The 21,588-nt window shown below is 42.7% G+C and overlaps 1 protein-coding gene across 1 annotated transcript; it reads left to right on the top strand.

The window, feature by feature from the left end:
- Positions 1-3,450: 3,450 nt before the first annotated feature.
- On the top strand, positions 3,451-21,530 carry ppp1r12c (protein phosphatase 1, regulatory subunit 12C). Its single transcript, XM_075463409.1, has 20 exons — positions 3,451-3,832; positions 8,198-8,372; positions 8,452-8,582; positions 8,952-9,070; positions 9,682-9,841; positions 9,942-10,086; positions 10,208-10,282; positions 10,360-10,439; positions 10,550-10,662; positions 10,741-10,808; positions 11,612-11,763; positions 11,891-11,978; positions 13,178-13,295; positions 15,132-15,247; positions 15,655-15,707; positions 15,879-15,918; positions 16,108-16,212; positions 17,785-17,835; positions 18,043-18,093; positions 19,204-21,530. Exons 1-20 carry the CDS (start codon positions 3,624-3,626, stop codon positions 19,288-19,290), a joined length of 2,136 nt encoding a protein of 711 aa, XP_075319524.1. The 5' UTR covers positions 3,451-3,623; the 3' UTR covers positions 19,291-21,530.
- Positions 21,531-21,588: the final 58 nt, after the last annotated feature.

The following is a 21,588-nucleotide window of genomic DNA, read 5'->3' as shown; positions in this document are numbered from 1 at the left end:
TTATTCATCAGAAGAAGAAAAGGCAAGTTGGAGGTGTAGAGAAAAAACAACAGAAGTCACCATAGTGCCAATGCCTCGCAAAGAAACTCTATGTCTGATTTCTCCACTAATCTGTAAGGTAAAAGCTCCAATATGATCATTATTTCAGTTTCCCCTTCACAAAAAGCAAAAATAAGTCTGCTTCCATCATGCTGCGTGATATCTGTAAAGCTCGACACATGTAAACTAAGAAATACCACAAACATGGCGTATTCATAAACTGTCACTGGACCTGCAATAAATGCAAATGACATGCAAACTTACTTCTATCAGCGACTCTCCCTTTCTGCAGGTCGCACGCAGCAGAGCGGCTGAAGTGAACACGCAGAGCCACAGGAAAAATGTGGCGTGGAATTTGACCCTGTGTCCATGTTGGAATGTTTACAAGCTCACTAAGAGGTCACACCAAAGGCCAGGTATTGATTGTTTCCACCATGGCTGATTCACAGGGCGCCGAGGTCAGCGTTCATATTCAGAAAATTCATTTCAAATCAATGCGACTGAGCCTGGAGGTCATTGTGCGTGTTATTAATGTACTGTTTGGTGACTCAGACAGAAATGCTTTAGATATGGGATCTATAATTGTTTCTACATTAAATTAGTTTTGCAATAGTCATTTTGGGAGCTTATCTTTTCCTCTCTCTGTGCCCTGAGGGTGTGGCAGCTGTCTGCACTTTGCAACCGATCCACAGGGATAAAATCTAATGCTCGAGGCCATTTTAAGGTGGATATCCCATCAGGCTGAGTAGTTCTAAATGAGGACCTGCCCAATAAAGTTGGCATTATTCCAGTACGTGGAATTCCTAAATGTGGGACCAGCTATCTAATAAGTCACACTATACAGTGCTTAATTTAAATTAAAAGTTGATGTATCCTATTACTAGATAGATAGATATTTTATTGATCCCAAAGGAAATTCAAGCATCCAGTAGCAAGACATAATAAAGCAATAAAAATGTTTATACAAATATAAACAATTTAAAAAACAATCTAAAAATTTTAAAAACAATTTAAAAATATAAAGTGACCATACAGATATTAAGGAAATACAGAAGTGCCATCACTTTACTTTATGATTAATTTAACACTTATTAAGTGAGGAATCTTTGGGTTTCAAGGCTGTCAAACTAACTTGGATTTACCCTCCTAAATCATAAGAGTTATTTGGTATTTTGACCCTTTATTCGTAGCAGATGGAACAGTTTATTAATATTTGCAGCTGCAGATTTCATGATTATTATGAACCTCTTTGTAACGGTGTGTCTATTTATGATGTTGCTTTCAGATATCTACAACATCTAACTAAAAAAAAGAAGCATGGAGTTACAACTGTCAAATCCCAATTATGACACAAAACATTTTAAACAGCTGAACGCTGTTGCTTTGTAAAACATACCTACAACATTTTAAGTTGTTTTTTTGTAATTAAAAGCATTTAAAATGACATTTAGCACTTTGTTACAGTTCCTCTGTTTTTTCTAACATCTTTAATTCTTTAATTCCACTAAAAACACAATTCTTCATTAGTCAGGTTTAACCTTCCTTTGCTTTGCAGGATGGAACCTCGTCATGGAGCGTTTTTTTCACTGTTTGCTGGTCATGTCATTGAGTCCCTCCTGAAGAAAAGTTTGAACACTCTTTGCTCTGTTGCAACATGAATTATCATCCTGAAACACTTTCTTAGCATCACCAAACCTCCTTTAGACTGATGGAATGAGGAAAATGTCCAAAATGTCAGAGTCCAACTGTACATCTCCTATAGAGGTAATGGCTGCCATCTCCTCTGGTCCTTTAACTGACATCAGCCCCATATCATCACTGATGGTGGAAATGAGCTTGTTTTCTTCAACCAGACATCTTTCTATGTTTCATTGGACCAAACTAAAGTCCCAGCATCATCTCCTTGGTGATTCATCTCTGAATCTCACTTTCATCCAACCATCCACAGTCCATGGCTGCTTCTCTTCAGCCCACTGTGACCTGCTTTTCTTCTCTTTAGGTGTTAATCATGGTTTACTTTGGCTTTTCTGGATTGAAATCCCATGTTCCTTCAGCCGGTTTCTTTCAGTTTGCTCATGTAACCGGTGGTGTTTATCTGCACCCTGCGTTGTGATTATTTTTTGACTGATTACCACACGGACACAGGACCCGAAGTTTTCATCGGAGGCGATCTCCGTTTATCTTCTGGAAACTCTGGAAACATGTACGGCACACACAGATATGCAATGAGAGGTATGCCCTGATACAGCGTCTGTACAATTAAATCATAAAAGAAATGACAAACAATGAGTTTTTAAGCTAGCAATAAATAGAGTCCACCTGATTATATAAAAAAGAAATATACATCAACATGTTGACAGTGTTATACACACTGCATAACTGTCTCTGTTACACTCACAAACATCGACTCCTGTTTCTGTCCATTTGTTTTTAATTTATTTTGTTGAGTATTTTCTATTTTGAGTTTTCTGTCCCGACTCTTTGACCTTTTACAACCTTCCCATTTTGTTTATACTTGTCTGATATCTTAGACACAGCTGACTGGGAACAACCAACATATTTTGTCACACTTGCAGTTAAATTCCTTTCTTGAAGTAGTTTTATAATCTTTTCCATTTCCACTGACAGCTCTCATGTTTTCTGTCAATCAGCAGCTGCGACACCTGGTTAAACTCTAATTGAACTGCAACATATTTTACAACTTGTGCATATATTTGTTTTAGAAATGCAAATTACAAGCTGAATAAAAATGACAATAGAGAGGTGATTCCATATATTGTCCAATCAACTTTTGACTCTTAAACCTCATTGATTCGTATATTTGTGTTCCTATTGCAAAATATTATACCAGTAAATGTGAATTCCAAAATAAAAAAGTGAGTTTAGAAATGATAATTGTGCATTTAACCAGTTGTAACCTGTGATGCAACAGAATTATCACTTTAACTGAGGCGACTGTGCAAAGGTCTTGAGTCATCTTTGTTTTCGTTGTATGTTGTCAAGAAAACCGGATAAACGTGCTGCAATTTTTAAACATGTGCAATAAGAACTGCAGGCTCATTAGCATATTTGGACTTGTACAAGTCTTACTCTTATATATTATGCAAATAACAAGATGATTCTATACATTTTCATCCCCTCCACCCCAAAAGTAGGGAGGGAACTTTTACTCATGCAGAAAAAAGACACGGCACGACCATTAATCTTCTCTGAAGTGTGGTTTATCAAGGTGTCACACAGTGTTCTGGTCCCAGATCTATAAATACCGAGTGGTTTTGAAGGATGTATAATTTTACTGGTCTCAGAAAACACAATGGTAGGAAGTACAGTCGTCAGTCTGCGTGCAGTGGCGCGAAGCTATTTCTGCGTTTGCCCCCAAGGCGCTACTACAAAACAACGGTGGTGACGTCACAAGGACAGGTCCGCACAGCGTTGCGCGCTCCCGACGCTCGAGGCTCCCACCACACATTCAGTGCAGGAGCAAGAGCAAGAACCAGGAAGTGAAAGTATACACATGGAGGGTGTGTCTGTGTCCGCCAGCGTATGTTTTATTTTTAAAAACACCGTCCTCCGCGGTTAAATAGATGGGGGACTCGGCGAGGACCAAGCGGCGGGAGCAGCTGAAGCGATGGGCCGGTTCCTGCACCGACAAAGCGTCGGACGTGCCCCGGCGGAGGTGGCGCGGCGATGCCGGGGAGGGTGCAGGGGAGCCCGAGGCCGAGCTTAACGACCCGCCGAGCGAGCAGTCAGAATCGCCAGAAAGAGATGAAAGCAGCCCCATCCTCAGACGACGGTGAGGAAACGTCTCCGTCCGATAGTTTTAACACCAACGGTCGGCTAACAGCTACTAGCCTAGCTTAAACATCTGCAGTTATATAAAGAGAGTAATGCTGTGTGTGGGCTGATAGAGGGAGAGGAGATCATATAAACACCTCGCAGCATAATACAGGCCAGCTGCCAAATATCTACCGGTTTGATGGAGCCTGAATGTATTACCAGTGGTCATTTTTTTAGGCAGGAGGTTGCTGTGTGTATTAGCGGGCTAGCAGTGTGTCTCAGTGAGTGTTCATGTCCAGCATTTTGTCCACAGTCTGTCTGTGCTGAATCATATCTCTTCCTCTCTTCGGTACATGTTTATTATTGGTCTTTTCGGGAGCACTGTGATGTAGATTTTGCAGTGCTTGATTTCAATCATTGTACAACGAACACGGGCAGTGACCATGTCATTTTAAAGGGGACATGTTCTGAAAATATCCCCTTTTCTGTGCTTGAGAACAAATGTTAAAAGAACGCAACCATGTCCCTTTGTTCTTGGGGCTGCCTAGATCTGAAAATATGCAATTCAGCCACCCATTCGGATTTGCGGTGGATTCCTAAAAGTTTAATTAATCAGCCTCCTCATCTTTATCTCCACCCAACTTCAAGTTCAAATCATGCTGCATTCACTGTACCTTAAAAGTAGGAAAGTAGCCCTCTTTTACCCTTTTGCTTTGCTGCTGACAGCAAGTTCTCATCAGCATATAATCAACTTAAAAGACAAGTGAAATGATAATGCTTTAATTACTTTGTTTGATATCCAGACTTGGGAATCTTGGGGTATTTCAATTTTTGGGGTATCTAATGTTTGATAGATATCCGATTTTCAGTTAGTCTTTGAATGCACCATCAGGGGTCCGCCTTTAGAATAAATTTAACTGAAATAAAACAGAGAAATGGCTCTATGAAGCCAGTGTGTGATGGAGGAATTGCAACATGATTTTAAACTGGAGTATTAATCTAGTAGCTGGCCATTAAGTTCAGAGGTGCAGTTATTTTAACAACCTGGGACAGTTCAGTGCATAGTTCATGGAAAGATTGTGCCTAAAAGAGGAATCGATGCCAGTTGTGCTGTAGTCGAGCAACCGATGAGGGAAATTTAAGTATTCGAGAGTAGAATTACCGTGGGGCTGTAATGATTCCTAGATATTTTAGTAACTCGATTACAAAAAAAAAAAAATCCTCCCTCGGTTAATCCCTACCAACATGTTCTGCTCCGTGGTCGCCCTGTTTCACACGGACAGTTATTACTGTCACACAATGTGCGCACGTGCTGTGTTTGTAGCAGCTCGATTTGATGTAGAAAGCAACGAAAACAGAAAAAGAGGAAAAAAGAAGAGAAAATGCTGTACAATGTGTCCGTTGCACAAGCGAATTAGCTTAGCACAACGTCATTGCTACAACAGGTTAGCATTTTAATGGAAATCAGTAGGCTTGTTAACTGAGAAGGACGCTAGCAGAGAAGAAAGTAAGCTGAGGCTTGGGCTAGGTGCTGTAGACACATTTTAATCTTTTTAAAAAAGCAACTTGTTTTTATTGTGTTGGATAAGTAGATCCTAATTTCCATAGAATTGGTGCCACAACTAGCTGCTATCCCAAGCACGCTAACATACGCTAACATATTTTGCCGAATTTCCCTCTGCCCATCAGAGCAACTTCTTATCAGTTTACTCAATTAATCAATGGAATGATCGATAGAATACTTGATTACCTAAATAATTGTTTGCTACAGCCCTATATTAGCAATTAACTTAAAAATGAGATTTCAATTAATTTTCTTTCTCTACTTTCTTTAAAACGCACTACAAACGAGAGAAATGACTCAAAACAAGTTTTTTGCATTTATTTTGAACATACTTTCTGGGAGTTAAACTAAATTTAAAATTTTGTTTCATTCAAACGCGAGTTTTGAAACATGCTAACTTTGTGTAGAACTACGCGCTACAAACATAAAGCCGGGCTTTTCCACCGTCTAAACGGGCCATCTCTTTAGCGATATACAACGTGACCACGTCTGTGATGGCTTTCCATCGGTGAAAACATTTTACCCAGATGTGGGTTGTCTCAAAAGGCCTCAATATGCTACTCCGTAAGCTATCGGCCAATCCGACTCCGTGGTCACGCAGAGGCTATTAAACCTTTCGAAGTTCTCCGTGGGGATGTCGGATACGCAAGGCAATTCACCTCCCGGTCAGCAGGCGTCGCTACGTTAGACGACCTAATCTCGCGACGTCTATCGTGAAAGTCGTTGATAGATTGTTCACCTTCCGGCTCCGTTCCACTCCTCACAGTGAACGATGGCGACCGAGAGAGAGACTGTTGTTGGAGCTTATTGGCTTTGAAATGCAAATAATTTTGACCAAATGTTGACCAGCACACAGTAAACTCTTTCCAAAATGGCGGTGTTGTTGTTGTGAGAGGAAGGAGCTAAACCGGAAAAGTGATTCTGGAAATTATGTTGTTAGCCGACCAATCACAACGCTTGCGGTCTCCGCGAGTCTCCGTCTCCTCGACGGAAAGACAGGAATTTTGGCCGACGCACGCAAGCGACGGAGAGCGTCTCCGGGAGGGTTTCCGACGACGTGGCTCTCTGTAGCCTTTCCTGGACGACTGTAAATCAGCCTTTAGCGGGAGGTTGTGGGCTGCTGTCTCACAGCGTCTCCCACTTGGGGGCATGCCTCTGTTTGAGGTGTTGGAATAAATTGGTTGTGCTCCCATCTTTAGAAGCAACAGCCTTCAACGTGTTGTTACTCGTCCTGAGTCTGAGGTCACAAAACCGAACCAGTTCCAAATAACTGATGACTTTGGCGCCTTTACTACGAAAGCCCAAAGAGAGCGGTGCACATTAAAGGAAAAAAAGCTTTTCATCTAAACAAGTCGCCATAAACTGCAGATTTGAATTATTCGATAATATTGATTTATCGCCCAGCCCTACATTCAGCTTGGTGTGTGGTAGTCTGTGCCCAGTTTGTTGTATCAGGCTTATTGAACTGTTCCTGTGTTTAATGGTTACTATGTAATTCAAAGCTTATTGAGAACTACTGAAACGTCAACAAAAGTCGTTGTTGTTGTCTTTAAGTCTCGTGGAAAAACCGAATCAGCAATCAACTGATCTAACAGCAACTTATATCTGAACTTGCTTATTTGTGTTCGTATATCTCACTTGTTATCCAGAAAGTATTTAATTCACACACGTGGGGGACCCGGCCTACAACATTTTTACTTGTTCTGAACTTGATAGCATCTAGAAACTCAGAATTACTCATTTCCTCCTGGAAGAAAACAAAGATAAGGGCACAAACGGTCACGTTTTGCAGTCCGTAACGTAAGTTTCCCGTCCCGGACCTCAGCGTTACGTTCTTTACCCAGTAAAACATTAGTCAAAGTGCTTTAAACACTGTTTTTATTTGGATTAACCGTTTGTTGGGGGAAGTTGAACTACATGGCCACAGAGAAGTGTTTCAGCCTCATTTTCCCCCCAAACTTTGGGCAACTTTAGAAGGTCAAAACTACCATAATCAAAATAAAGAAATTGATCATTGATATTAATTGAATTCCAATTGGCTTGAATTGGACTTACTATCTAAGTGCCTTGAGATGACATTTGTTGTATTTGGCGCTATATAAATAAAAATGAATTGAAAATTGAATTGAATTTAAATTTTTTTTCAGTGATGAAAATAAAAAAAGTTAATATATATATATATTATAATTAATATTGAAAAAAATTCATAATGTGTAAATAAATTTACAAAGATAATTGTAAAATAGATACAAAGATGATTAAAAATGAATTCATTTATTTTTTATTTAGGCACTTTTGGTCGTCTGTACACAGCGACCACATCAAGGTTAAAAAAAAAAAATGAGGCTTTGAAGTTATGATTTCCGGCATGTCGGGAACATTGAATTGAGATATAATCTCACTTTTATGACCTCGTGTAAGAAACATTCAGTTGCTACCAAACCTGGATTCATTCACGGTTGAAAACGACCTGAAAAAAAAAAAATCGAGTTTGAGTCATTTTTTTCAAGCGGACAGAAGCAACAGATGATAAATGTGTTGTTTTCACTTGAAATGGTCTAAAATCACAGCTTTTTAGAATTAGTTTCTTCTCACCCTCTGACTTTAATGTGTGCTGGTTCTTGAACGCCGTGCACCAATGGAAAACCCAAGAGTTTCCCCACAAATGTGCCAGAAAGAAAATAGAAACCTGACATTAAAGCCATTTAAGAGCTTAAATATCCAGCTCCTATTTAAGGTAATCACCTTCGCCCTTATCTGTACTCTGCTCCCGGTCCGAATGGGTTGAGGTGACGTAGGTGCCTCCTCTGTTTTCAGGAAGAGGGTGAGGTTTGACAGGGCCGCCGAGTTCCTGGCCGCCTGCGCCAGCGGTGACACGCAGGAGGCCGGGGCGATGCTGCACGAGGCCAAAGACACCGAAAAGGAGAACGGGGAAGACGTGGCAGACATCGTTAACTGCTCCAATGCTGACGGCATCACTGCTCTGCACCAGGTGAGGCACGTTCGCCTCGCTCAGGTTTCACTAACACCCAGAAGAAAGATTTAATCGTCTTTTTTTTTGTGCTGCACAGGCCTGCATTGATGGCAGCATGGACATCGTGACCTTCCTTTTGGAGCACGGCGCCGACGTGAACCAGGTGGACAGTGAGGGATGGACGCCGCTGCATGTTGCTTCCTCCTGCGGCTACCCTGACATTACAGAGTGTGTATACAGTGTGACATCAGTCCTTTTAAAGCGTGTAGCGGCGTCAGAGCACAGCGTGGGTGCCAGAGTGTTTCCACACTCAACAATACTAACATTGTTGTCGTGTTTGGCAGAACAACACGCCAGCTGAAGCATGAGTGGGCGGGACGAGCACACAGACGCATGCAGCTCCAAAGATTTCAAACCTGATATGCCGTTTCTCCGCAGTGTGTTGTTGATTGATGCCGTTTGGCCTCAGTGTGGAGGCTGAATGTTTCTGCGCCACAAACACAGATAGTGTGATGGGATTATGAGCCGCCTGTTTAAACGGGATTTTGTCGTCTTTCTTGAGTTGAATGGATCGTCACCTTCTGTTTGTTTCCTCAGATTCCTTTTGCAGCGAGATGCGTCTCTTTCCGCTGTGAACTGTGATGGTGATGTTCCTCTGGACATTGCTCTGGATGAGTCCACGGAGTCCATCCTTCAGGATTACACTCAGAGACGGGGTGAGTGGCGTTCAGTCAGGGCTGCGTTTGGATGGGAATCGGCTACATGTGTTTAAACGGGAGACTGAAAAAGGTTTCACACGTCTGAGGTACGACGAATGCAGCATCATCTGAAGTGGAAGTTGGGCAGAGATAACGAGAAAATGGGCTAAATAACATAGAATAGAAAAATATTTTATTCATCCCCCAATGGGGGAAATTCAAATTAGTCAAGTAGCTCAAAAAAATTATTTGATTGTATATTAATAACAACAATAATAATACCAATTCTAATAAAAATACTACTACTAACTGATAATAATGAATGACTAAATAAATAAATAAATAAAAAATCATGTTTATAAATCTTAGATCTGATGAGGATTATTGAAGCTGTTTGTAATCTGAACATCTCACTGAATGACATGTTTTTTTTCTCAGTTGGTCGTGACTTCGGACACAGAAAAAGAGACATTTTCTTCCATAGCATGTCCCCTTTAATGCAGCTGTGTCATGCAAACTCAACCACAGCATTTGAATATCTAATTTCCCTCCGGAGTTACATCATTGGAGAGCTCACAGCATTCGTTAGCGATTCCTGTATTTTTCACATCGAGATTCGCTGTGTCCAGGTGTGGACTTGGAGGCAGCAAAACGACTGGAGGAAGAGCAGATCATGACGGACGCCCGGACCTGGCTGACCGACGGCCTCCCTGCCGACGTTCGTCACCCAAAGACCGGAGCCAGCCCGCTGCACGTAGCCGCAGCCAAAGGCTACATAGAGGCCCTGAAGTAAACATTTTCCACCAGCTAACTGAACTGCCGTTTGATAAACGTTTATCCGTTGATCGATACTCAGCTCTTCCTGCTCTGTCGTCCTTTGTTCCTCCAGGATACTGTGTCAGTGTGGGTTGGACGTGTCGGCCACAGACTTTGACGGCTGGACGCCTCTCCACGCCGCCGCTCACTGGGGTCAGGGGGAGGCGTGTCACATTCTGGCTGAACAGCTGTGCAATATGGAGGCCCGCAGTAACGGGGTGAGGCCCTCACACCTCTGTGTTGAGCCCGTTTACCACCACGCACGCTTTTTTTGTTTGCTTTTGATGCGACGCGTCACCTCCGTCTTGTTTCTTCCTCTCTGGGACGTGAATTTCACAGGGTCAGACACCTTTTGATGTAGCTGATGAAAGCGTGGAGCAGCTTCTGGAGGAATTATCGCACAAACAAGCTAACGTAAGACGGTGTTTGTTTTTCATCTGTGCGTTACGTTTTATTTTGTGAGAGTTGGATCACGTCTTTCTGTCTTCCAGTGGCGTAATGAGCAGTCTGTAACGGAGAGGCAGAACCAACCAGGCTCCAACGCCGCGAATGCACAAAAAGGGCGGCGGAGGTTAATAAACTTATCCCGTATATCAAATATTTTGATTGTTGTAGTCGGACACAGAGTAAAGGAAAAGGCTCCTCGGGTACTTCCTCACTGTGTCCATCTTTTGCTTGCAGGACCTCAGTGTGCAGGATGAGCAGTAAAGACAAGATTAATGTGCAGGATCAGTCTAAAGAAAGGGGCATTTCAGGAGGCCTGGAGCTGAGCGAAGAGAAAGAGAGCAGCCCCGGTAAATCAGTCTGGCTCTGAGCGACGCTTTGAGGCGTCGTGCTGATTACTAACGATGCTTGTTGGCTTTTATCCCCAGAAAGCTCCAATGTGTCCAGTCCAGACTCGGAGAGTGTGACCACAGCTACAGTCAGTCCTGCTGACAAGGTAAGAAGTTTATCACACGGTGTACAGAGCAACTTTAAATGTCCCGCGTAAAGCAACATGGCTGCAGCCAGTCCTCAGCGCTCGTGCTCTGGATGGTTTTATTTTTTTAGGTTTCTGAGGCGAAAATGTAGCAAACCTAAATCTCTACTTCAGGATGTGGTGGAGACAGTAGGTCAGTGACGAGTCTGTGGGGGGAAAACTTTGGTGGTAATGTTATCAGAACTGGACCAGACCTTGATAAGGAATCAGGCTGTGATCTAATCGTGTTTTCCAGCCAACAGCTGTTGTCATCTACAGGTATCAGAGTGAATCACAGTCCCAGTAACACTGAAGAGTGATTCTGACTGCTTGGGAAAGAAGTTGAGCTTTCAGAAGAGACCAGGATCAAACATGTACTCCAGAACGTTCTCTAACAGCTCTCAGGTTACTTTGGATGGGTGTTACAGAGTGGTTTTACATTAGCATTAGCATTAGCTTTGTCACATGTAATCAGAGTCTGCGCTGTGGTGGCTGATGGTCAAACGAGAACAATATGAAGCCATCAGAAAGTAACAAAGGGGTCATGCTTTGTTCTTTGTACTGCAATGAATATTTTTAAAGAAGAATCACATGAATCTGTGTCATAATAGCCCTCAGATCACTCAATCTGTGAGTTTGAACACGCCCTGAAGAAGATTAAAGCTCGTCATCTCAGCATTAGTTTCTATTGTGTTTCCCCATTTGGGCGATAAATGGAAGTTGTAGCTGTTGACAGCGGATTTAATTTAATCTGCCGGCCTTTTCTCCTCTCTCATGTGGTCCAGACATCAGAGGAGAAAGATGAGGAGGAGGAGAAGGAGCAGGACAAGGCGAGCCGCACTGCCAGGGTCCAACCCACTCCTCAGACGAGGGCCGCCGGCGCCGCCGAGAGCCCCAACACTCCCAACGCTGACAAGAAGCAGCAGCAGCACAAACAGTACTCATATCCAACATCAACTACAGTTTGATTTTTCTTGATTTCACACAGATTGGTGTGGCAGTTTGTGGTGACGTTGTGCGTTCTGTAAATGAAATAAATAATTTGTGGGTGTTGATATATTCAGATTTCAGGCTCCAGTTAGAGACGAAGAGTCTGAGTCTCAGAGGAAAGCTCGATCTCGGCTGATGCGTCAGTCTCGTCGTTCCACACAGGTACAGCCATGGATGTTACTCAGATGTTCCTAATCTCTCATTGTCAGGCACATCTACGCCTTCATTATTTCTATCCTAGAGAAAAAAAGACGCTCTGATTTGTTTCTTTAAACCACCCATTTGTTGGGCTGTAAGCCAGAGAGTTAGCAGTGTCTGAGAGGAACTAAAAACCAGACTGAACGTCCCTTTTAGGCAGCTTAAAGGTCAGCCTTATTGCACTATTTAAATCTCTCACTCAGTGTGCTTTGTGTGACCAAAACATGGTTAAAAGAAGGTGCAATAAGCGTTTTTCTGTGTTAGAAGTATAGATATGCTGCTTTTGTTTCATCAGATTTCATTTTAGCTTCTCATGACACTTTGGATAAAGAATCCAGCGAAGCTACCACATAATGTGGCGATGAAGAGACCACCCCTACAACCTCTCCGTCTGTGTTTGTGACGAACCAAAACTCTGCTAAACTGCCCCACTTTAGGGAATAATTCATATATTTTACCATCCTACTCTCTTTACATTGGATAGAGTTAGATAGAGTTAGATGAGTCGGAGCAAAGGTGTAAAATACTTTTGTGTCCATCAGTACAATTCAACACAAAGAAGAAAAAAGGGGACAAAGAGGTGCAAAACGAGACCCAACTGACAGGTCGCCTCTGTGAACTGAAGGAGAATGAACCCTTATAGATGTTAAGTTAAGAAAGAAAATCTTACCTTTTCATCACTTTATAAACACCAGCACATCTCAGGCAGGCCAGAGAAAGACGGAGCATCCATTTTGAAAGCGCCCAAAGCTGATAGGCCGGTTTGAACCCAGGGCGACCAATCAGCAGCAGGCTTATACTGCACAGGTTGGTCATCAATCAGGTACTTAACACCTAAAAAGAAGGCAAAGGAGTAGGCCGAGCGAGCCGAGCCACAAGCACTTTATCAGACATCTAACGGAGGTAATGATGCGGCTGTAGTTTTATCTACTGATCCCAGTTCTGCAGGTGTTGATCCTTAAACTGCTGAGTTAATGAAACCTGCCTGAACATGGTGTGGAAAAGAGGGAATCATTTACTGAGCAATGATGTGGTTAACCTCATTATTCCAGGACTGTAGCTCGACGGAGCCACCAGCCTGCTGATGTGGGGTTTTGTAACTGTTTGGCTGTTTGAGCAACACGGGGCCTCTGAGTGGTTGTGTTTTTGCTTTGTGGTGGCAGGGTGTGACTCTGACCGACCTGAAGGAAGCCGAGAAGAGTGTGGGCAAAGCCGACGAGCCACCACCTAGAAACATCCAGTCTGTGAGCCCCATCATCACTGTAACGCCTGCTGAAAGGGGTGAGTCAGCAAGTTCCTGTTACATGTTGTGGTAAACAAACGGCTAAACAACGTTGTAACATATTTTAACGGAAGTTATTAATCACATGAAAAGCATATGTGCACAGTAGAGGATCCAGCCCTCATTTCTTTATGTTCCTTCCAAGCAGCCAGACTTTCTTATGATTTTAAAGTGGTCTGAAACAATAGTTCTCCAGGATTTCTGAAGGTCATTGGCTGCTTTTTCACTCATTTTCAGTCCAGCTCTTGTACCTGACTATTTTCAGAGGAGTTTTTTTCTTTGTTAAACCACTCAACTCTGACCTATGAATGATTCAGGCAGGAAAAAAAGGCTCCTAACTCAAGGGATGAACCAGTGTTGTGTCCACACATAACAGACAACTTAGCAAAGAAGCCATTTTAAATTGGATCTTTAGGCACTTTGTTCCCAGCAGCCTGTCACAGAGGCACATCATTTGTTCCCATTTCTTTAGTTGCATCTATGAAAAACAGCAAAGATAACACAGTTTGACAGACAGAAAATAGGATTTCTGCAGCAACAAGGTGATTCCCAAAGAGCTGTTATCTGAAAACTTGGCATATCTCAGCATGGTGTGCAGTGTGTCCTTAAAACATTTGAGGAAACTGGACAAGTGGAGGACAAAAGAAGAAGTGTCAGGCCTAAAAAACTATCTGCAGCAGATGAACAGGATCTGAAAGTGATGTCCTTAAGAAAGAGGAAAAATCCAGCAAAGACCTGACACAGGAGCTGAGAGATGCATCTGGACCTTCAGCTGATCCATCTGCTGTTGGCCCAAGCCTCATCAGAAATGGGCTCCATGGAAGGGTGGCTGTCAAGAAGCCGTTCTTAAGGAAGGGAAACAGGGAGAAAAGACTGAGCTGTGCCAAAGGACACAAGAAGTGGACTGAAAATCAGTGGCAACAGGTCTGATGGAGGGATGAATCCTCCCCAGAGCCCGGAGCTCAACATTACTGAAGCAGTGTGGGATCATGTTGGCAGAGAACGGAACAAAAGGCAGCCGACATCCAAAGAAGAGCTTTGGGATGTCCTTCAAGAAGCCTGGAGAACTATTTCTGAAGACTCCTTAAAGAAATGACAGAAAGCTCGTCTGAGAGGGTTCAGGCTGTGTTGGAGGATAAAGGAGCTCAGACCAGATATTCACTTTAAAGCTCTGCTTCTGCCTTATTTACTGTATTTATATTCATATTTTACTGGCAGAATACTAAAGAAATGAGGTCAAGATATGTGCACAGTATTATAAAGCACCGTTGAACTGAAATCCACTGAAGTGTGATTTTGGCCTTCATGATTAATTACAACATTGTTGTTTGGTTTTATTCTGTGAATCTTGACTCTGAAGTGACCCTGATGCAAGAGAGTCACTTCTGTTTCGACTACCAAATAAAAACGAGGTGTGTTGAGCTCATTTCGGGTGGAGCTCTCTTTATGATGGTTATTTAAAGGAAGTGTGGTTTTCTCACTCTCTGAAGGCCACTGCTGCTGGTGGGAAATAATTCAGTGTGATTCAGGGCGGCCACCACAGAGTGGTTAGAGTGACGCGCTTCTTCCACCTTTTTGAGATATTCTTATTTATATCTGAAAGACCTCCACCCTTGTTTGTTGTCTTTTCTGATGGGGAATCGAAGCATTTCTCCATCTGTAAATGGGGTCAGTTTTTATCCTTAACTTGCAGAAATATTCAGCTTTCAAACCCAAAACCAGCTTCTAGTGAAGCCACTGCTCTAAAGCCTCAGCCTGTGGTGGTCTGAGGTGGAGGTCGACCATAGATATTAAACTACTTCCTTTCTTTTATGTCTGATCTTTCTGTGTTTCAGACACGGACTCGGTGAAGCAGGCGGAGTCAGAGGGAGATAAACGACTGGGAGCAAAGGACAGGAGGAGAGGGAGACAGGAAAGACGGTCCACGGGCATCGTTCAGCCGGGCGGAGAAGTAAGAAACGCCTCAAACGGATATCACGCAATCCTGAGGGGAAGTTAGCAGCTGGTTTCTGCTCAGAAATGGCTTCATTCTTCCATTTCACGTGTCAGACGCTGGAGGACAGCGAATCACTTCCTGTGTTGTGATGTCACTGAAGATGATCAGCTGACAAACTCGGTTTTACTGCATTTCAACTGGTTTGTCGGCAAAATGACTAAAAAGCTTCAAAATGTTTAACATGAACTCATTTTTTAATTAATGGGGAAACTGTGGATTAAAGTAAACTGAAGGATGGAAGTGGCACATAAATTCTATTTATGAAAATAACACCCTGACGTTCAGAAGATGGAGTCGGAGTGTGATTTTTTATTTTTTTTTTTTTTATTTATTTTTTTTTTAATAAGTTTTTGTTGTTTCAGAACGACGAGGACAACGCTCAGCTCTATGATCCGAGCAGTAACAGCACTTCTTAGTGAGTTTTACTGTTAAATTGTGCTTGTCTTTAACAGGACATTTATCTTTGTCTGTGTCTTTTTGTCCTTTTTGAAGTGAAAAGGCTGGAAGTCTGACAGATTTGTGTTGCTTTGTCGTGTTCAGAGTTGTTCTCCAGCAGCTGGTAACAGTCTCTTGTGTTTCTCTTCAGTGAGAATCAGCTGGGAGACTCGTCCACAGACTACAGAATGGTACGTGCACCCAGCAGGCTGTAACATTTTCCACACAGACTGCTGAAGCTTTTCTCAGCATTAAATCATCTGTTGGTCCGCTGTTAAAGCTGGCCTCTCCTCACTTTCAGACAGCATGGCGTGGTACTTTCTGTCTTCAGGTTGTTGCTCGCTGACGGCTTGTTTTGGCTTGTGTGTGTTTCCATCTAGCTGTACTTCAAGGAGCTGCTGGAGAAGAAGGCTCTGAGGGAAAAGCTGCAGGAGATGGAGCTGCTGCTCAGCCAGAACAAAGTGGAGCTGGAGAGACTCCGACAGGTTTGAGGCTGCTGCTGACCTTTTTTGGATGTGTGTGTGTTCAGCTTAACGGTGGCAGATGGAGGCCTTATACAGAGAGGGTGAACGTCTGTCTCTCTCATCTTTTCGGATTGAAAAGCACCGCCGACACCATTTCAGTTCGATTCAACATGTAGAAACTGTGTCGGTTCTGTCGCTGAGAGATTCAGTTCAGATTTATTTCTATAGCTCCAAAGACGCAGTTCAGTTCAAGCCGATTACAATTTATCAAAATCAAATTGGTCCAATTAAAAGAAGTTTCGTTGCTATGGAAGTCAACACGTTTCATCAAGGCTTCTCTTTGATCCGATCCCCCGTCCTGAGCGTGCACGAGTCGACGGTGGGAAGAAAAAGTCCCTTTAACAGGAAAAAACCTCCATCAGAACCAGAACCAGGAAGGGTGGCCGTCTGCCTCGACCAGCCGGGGGTTGAGAGGAGATAATGACAACATTGATGTCATATGCAGAGGGAGGAGAGGTGCATCATGGGAGCTCCCCCAGCAGTCTGGGCCTATAGTAAACCTGCAGTCTGAGAGCAAAGTGCTCTCTTAGGAAAATATCCACCTGTGAGATCTTTAAGATATGATGGAGCTCGGTCATTAAGAGCTTTATATGTTAGGAGAAGAATCTTAAATTCTATTCTGAATTTAACAGGGAGCCAATGAAGAGAAGCTAAAACTGGATAAATATGATCTCTGCTGTTAGTTCTCATCAAAACTCTGGCTGCAGCATTTTGGATCAACTGAAGGCTTTTCAGAGAATATGTGGGACAGCCCAATAATAAAGAATTACAGTAGTCCGATCCTGAAGTAACTAATGCATGGAGCAGTTTTTCTGCATCACTCTGAGACAGGATGTTCCTGATTTTAACAATATTACGAAGGTGGAAGAAGGCCGTCCTAGAAACCTGTTTTATATGCGAGTCAGAGGATAAATCCTGGTCAGAAATAACTCAGAGGTTCCTCACTGTGGTACCAGAAGCCAAAGAAATACCCTCTTAAGTATATAACAACTCAAGCAGAAGGTTCTGAGTCATCCAGGTCTTTATGTCTTCAACACGCCTGTAGTCTGACCGACTGATTGGTTTCATGGATAAGTGCAGCTGAGTATCGTCAGCATAGCTATGGAAATGTCTAATAATGTTACCTAACGGAAGCATGTGTGAGTGAAACGAACCGGTCCGAGCACAGAACCCTGAGGAACTCCACGACTTACTCTGGTGTGCTCAGACCTACAGAAGTCTGCTCAGGGGTTTAATTTTTAACGTTTAATTAGCTGAAGAGAAGAAGAAAATCTGACTGATCAGACCTAAACGATTATTTTCTGTTTGTTGGTTTTATTTTTAGTTTCATTACTTAAAATCTTTCTAAAAACATGAAGGAAGAATAAAAATGTTTCTGTTGTGGGTGTTTCTGAGTTGTTCAGTATCGTTTTGTTCTACCTGTGTTTTTTTTTTTTTTTTTTTTTTTTTTTTTTGGTTACTCGTGCAGCCGTTGTGTTGTTTTACAGCCGTCTGTATAAACCGGTGAATGAATAAACTTTCTCTGTTCATCAGAACCAGGAGAGCAGCTCTGACCGACCGGCTCTGCTCGAGCTGGAGAGATTTGTAAGTAAAGATGAAACTTGTCATTTCCTGTTGATGCTGCTCTGCTCTACGTATACTGCAAACATGGCTGCATATTAACAGCTCTGCAGCTCGGCGTTGCATGAAACCACAGTGTCCGACTGCTCGCTGTCAGAACTGGCAACAGGTGCTGAAAGGTTTAGCATTCGCAGCCTCTGCCACAGTTTCATATCTGCTCTTTGTTTGCAGGAGAAGTTGGCCCTCCAGAGGAGAGCCGTGGAACTGGAGGACGAGCTGAAGGTACAGCTTTTCACCACAGAAATCTGCTTCATGTGCATTCAAAGCACTCTTATTATGCAGTGATTAACACAAACGTAACCAGTTACCATAGTTTGTAGTAATAATGTCGCTGCTTTCCTGTCAGAGGTTGATTCCGGTATTAAGACAGTTATCCAATCCTAACGCACCAAATCACCCTCAAAGTTAGACTCCAGCCCCTGGGAAGCCTTTTAAGAACATTTAACTTACACAAAAGGCTTCAGGCTGTTTTGCTGTTTGACCACTGATATTTTATACATAACAGTTTTACTTCGTGTTGCCAAAATCCAGTTACTTTGTTGCTCCAAACGGATCAACAAAAGGGAATTTTTGTGGATAATTTGAACAGACTTAAGTGAGTGTTTGAAGCTGATTACCAAAGATCTACAGAGCGCCCTCGATGTGACTGTTGTGGCTCTTTGGGTTGCGCTAACGTAACACTCGTCAGCTTCTTTTTAGAAACGTGGCATCGTGATCAGTCACACTAAATTATGTGTGAGTAGCAGATTTGAAGGAGTCCTGACTGAGCTGCCCTGCAGCCTGAAAGTGACACACCAGAGCAGGTTTTGAACCGTGAAACGATTTACCTCTGACTCATTTTTAAAGTACTCTAACCTTTAATGTGCACATATCTGAATGTGAAACTACTCTGAAGAGCCCGGAGGTAGATTTATAGCTTTGATTCATGCTTCCATTGCGCACACACCAAAGCCGCTCGATGAGAAAATTTCAAATAAAGTTGGGGCGGGGGATAAGGTCATTTTGGACCTTATCGTCATCATCTCCGCCTCACAGATGAAGCACAGTTGGCACCTCAGTTCTGTTTCAGACTAACATGCAGATTTAAGTGCGTTTGTTTCCGTGTGTGATGTCTTAAAGTGTGGAGTTTTATCCCTGTTGGGTTCTGTTATCTCGCCTTAAACAGGACAACAACTCCACGTGCTGAAGGGGTGAATAAGGAGTAAAACCAGTTCAGATATCTGACTTTTTTTTTCCCTGCTATTTGTTGGATGTTTTCCTCACAAAAATAGTCCAGAAGAAGAGCGACTGTGGGTGTTTTTACAGTGTTTCCCCGCCCTCGTGTGTCTGCAGGTTCTCGGGGATCTCAGAGCAGACAACCAGAGGCTGAAGGATGAGAACGCCGCCCTCATCCGAGTCATCAGCAAACTCTCGAGATGAACCTGGAGAAAAACATTGAGATATGAGAGGTATTACAGAATTCAGAGGACAAAAACCGGACAGAGACGACATCCAACTGGAACACCGTACAGATTTCAGGGTTATTGCCTGCGTTTGGGCCTTCGTGTTGTGGCAGATCTACTGTATAACAAGCTGAACTGCGTCTGTGGACCGACGGGACCTTCCTGTTCACACCCAATTTTATATTATGTTTTTATTGTATTTTTTTAACTGGAATATTTTAATGTGCTTTGCTTCTGTGATTCTTTGTAAGGAAAAAAAAAAAGTGTGTATTAAGAGACTTGAAGCCATGCACAGTGAGGGCTCACAGTGATGTCTCAGCTTTCTTCTCCTCTGAAGGGTGGAGAAACCAGAGAAAGCCAGTCAGCTGTCTGGGGTGGTTGCACACAAGAAAAGACTCCCAATGTGCCAAAAGAAAATGGGCCCCAGTTTTGCACATCTTTAGAGTAAAACTCCCGGCGGTCAGTGTTTTCTCTCAGGATGAGTGTTGGTTCCATGCTTCCTGCTGTAATTCCTCCTCGCTCTTCTGAATGTGTATTTAACGCTTTTATTGACGCACCCGTCGGATGAGCTGATGGGTGCTAATCGCTCACGTTCACAGAAGCTTACAGAAGATGTTTGTTACAGCTCTAACTTCAGTACTGTGCATTAGTCGTAGTTTCACTCTTCTGTGTTTACCAGATGCTTCTGAAGCAGAAACCCCACAAAGTATTCACCCTGTGACGGATGGCTGTCCATCCTTTGAATGTTTACTTTATCATGACAAAGAAATGCATGTCGGTTTGTATTTTGATGCTGTGCCTTTGGACATACATTTGTAAGTAATATTTCTACTTTGCTTTGGCGATGTACTCTGTTGAGTATAAAATACATTATGGGCATGAATGGTTGAGAATCTGTTGCTTCTGTTTGAGCTGAAAACATTAGAAATAATATTGCTTTAACAACGTCTGTCCACCAGAGAGCGCCGACGGGTTTCAGCTGAGTCATTTTTACATGTACAGTAGTCTGAAAAAGTCTTGATCCACCCTTTATTTTCTTTATATATCTCCAGGAAACAATAAATGAGGAAAAAACTATTCTATTGAGCTTGAAACTCAATGTATTTCTGTAAGGAGTCTTCAGGAATAGTTCTCCAGGCTTCTTGAAGGACATCCCAAAGCTCTTCTTTGGATGTCGGCTGCCTTTTGTTCCGTTCTCTGCCAACATGATCCCACACTGCTTCAATAATGTTGAGGTCCGGGCTCTGGGGAGGATTCATCCCTCCATCAGACCTGCTGCCACTGATTTTCAGTCCACTTCTTGTGTCCTTTGGCACAGCTCAGCCTTTTCTCCCTGTTTCCCTTCCTTAAGAACGGCTTCTTGACAGCCACCCTTCCATGGAGACCATTTCTGATGAGGCTTGGGCCAACAGCAGATGGATCAGCTGAAGGTCCAGATGCATCTCTCAGCTCCTGTGTCAGGTCTTTGCTGGATTTTCTCCTCTTTCTTAAGGACATCACTTTCAGATCCTGTTCATCTGCTGTAGATAGTTCTTTAGGCCTGACACTTCTTCTTTTGTCCTCCACTTGTCCAGTTTCCTCAAATGTTTTAAGGACACACTGCACACCATGCTGAGATATGCCAAGTTTTCAGCTAACAGCTCTTTGGGAATCACCTTGTTGCTGCAGAAATCCTATTTTCTGTCTGTCAGACTGTGTTATCTTTGCTGTTTTTCATAGATGCAACTAAAGAAATGGGAACAAATGACGTGTCTCTGTGACAGGCTGCTGGTAACAAAGTGCCTAAAGATCCAATTTAAAATGGCTTCTTTGCTAAGTTGTCTGTTATGTGTGGACACAACACTGGTTCATCCCTTGAGTTAGGAGCCTTTTTCCTGCCTGAATGATTCAAAGCTCAGTTAAGTGGCTTAACAAACTAGACAAGACTGAAAATTTCTATAGAAAATCTAAAAAAAAAACCTGGAGAACTATTAATTAAGATCACTTTAAAAACTTGGAAGGAAAATATAAAGAAACAAGGGCTGGATTAAGGTTTTTAAACAGTATTGTATTCTTAGTTATCAGCGGTCAGTTCTGTATTTGTTGGGTTCATGTCGCCCCTTAAGTGTTTTTACTGGGAACACAATTATATTTCTTTTAATTATTGAGGACAGAATATCAACAGCTGTAACTGCTCTGATAATAAAGTACATCCATGGCCTCGGTTCGAGGAAATAAGGAGTTTTGATTCTTCCTGCAAACGTCCTCCAGCTCCACGATGTTTGAGGCTTTTCTG

The sequence above is a fragment of the Odontesthes bonariensis genome, chromosome 4 (genome assembly GCF_027942865.1).
Source record: "Odontesthes bonariensis isolate fOdoBon6 chromosome 4, fOdoBon6.hap1, whole genome shotgun sequence".
In the NCBI taxonomy this organism is placed as follows: domain Eukaryota; kingdom Metazoa; phylum Chordata; class Actinopteri; order Atheriniformes; family Atherinopsidae; genus Odontesthes; species Odontesthes bonariensis.
The sequence above is the reverse complement of the archived record's forward strand: the minus strand, read 5'-3'. Positions and strand labels throughout refer to the sequence as shown.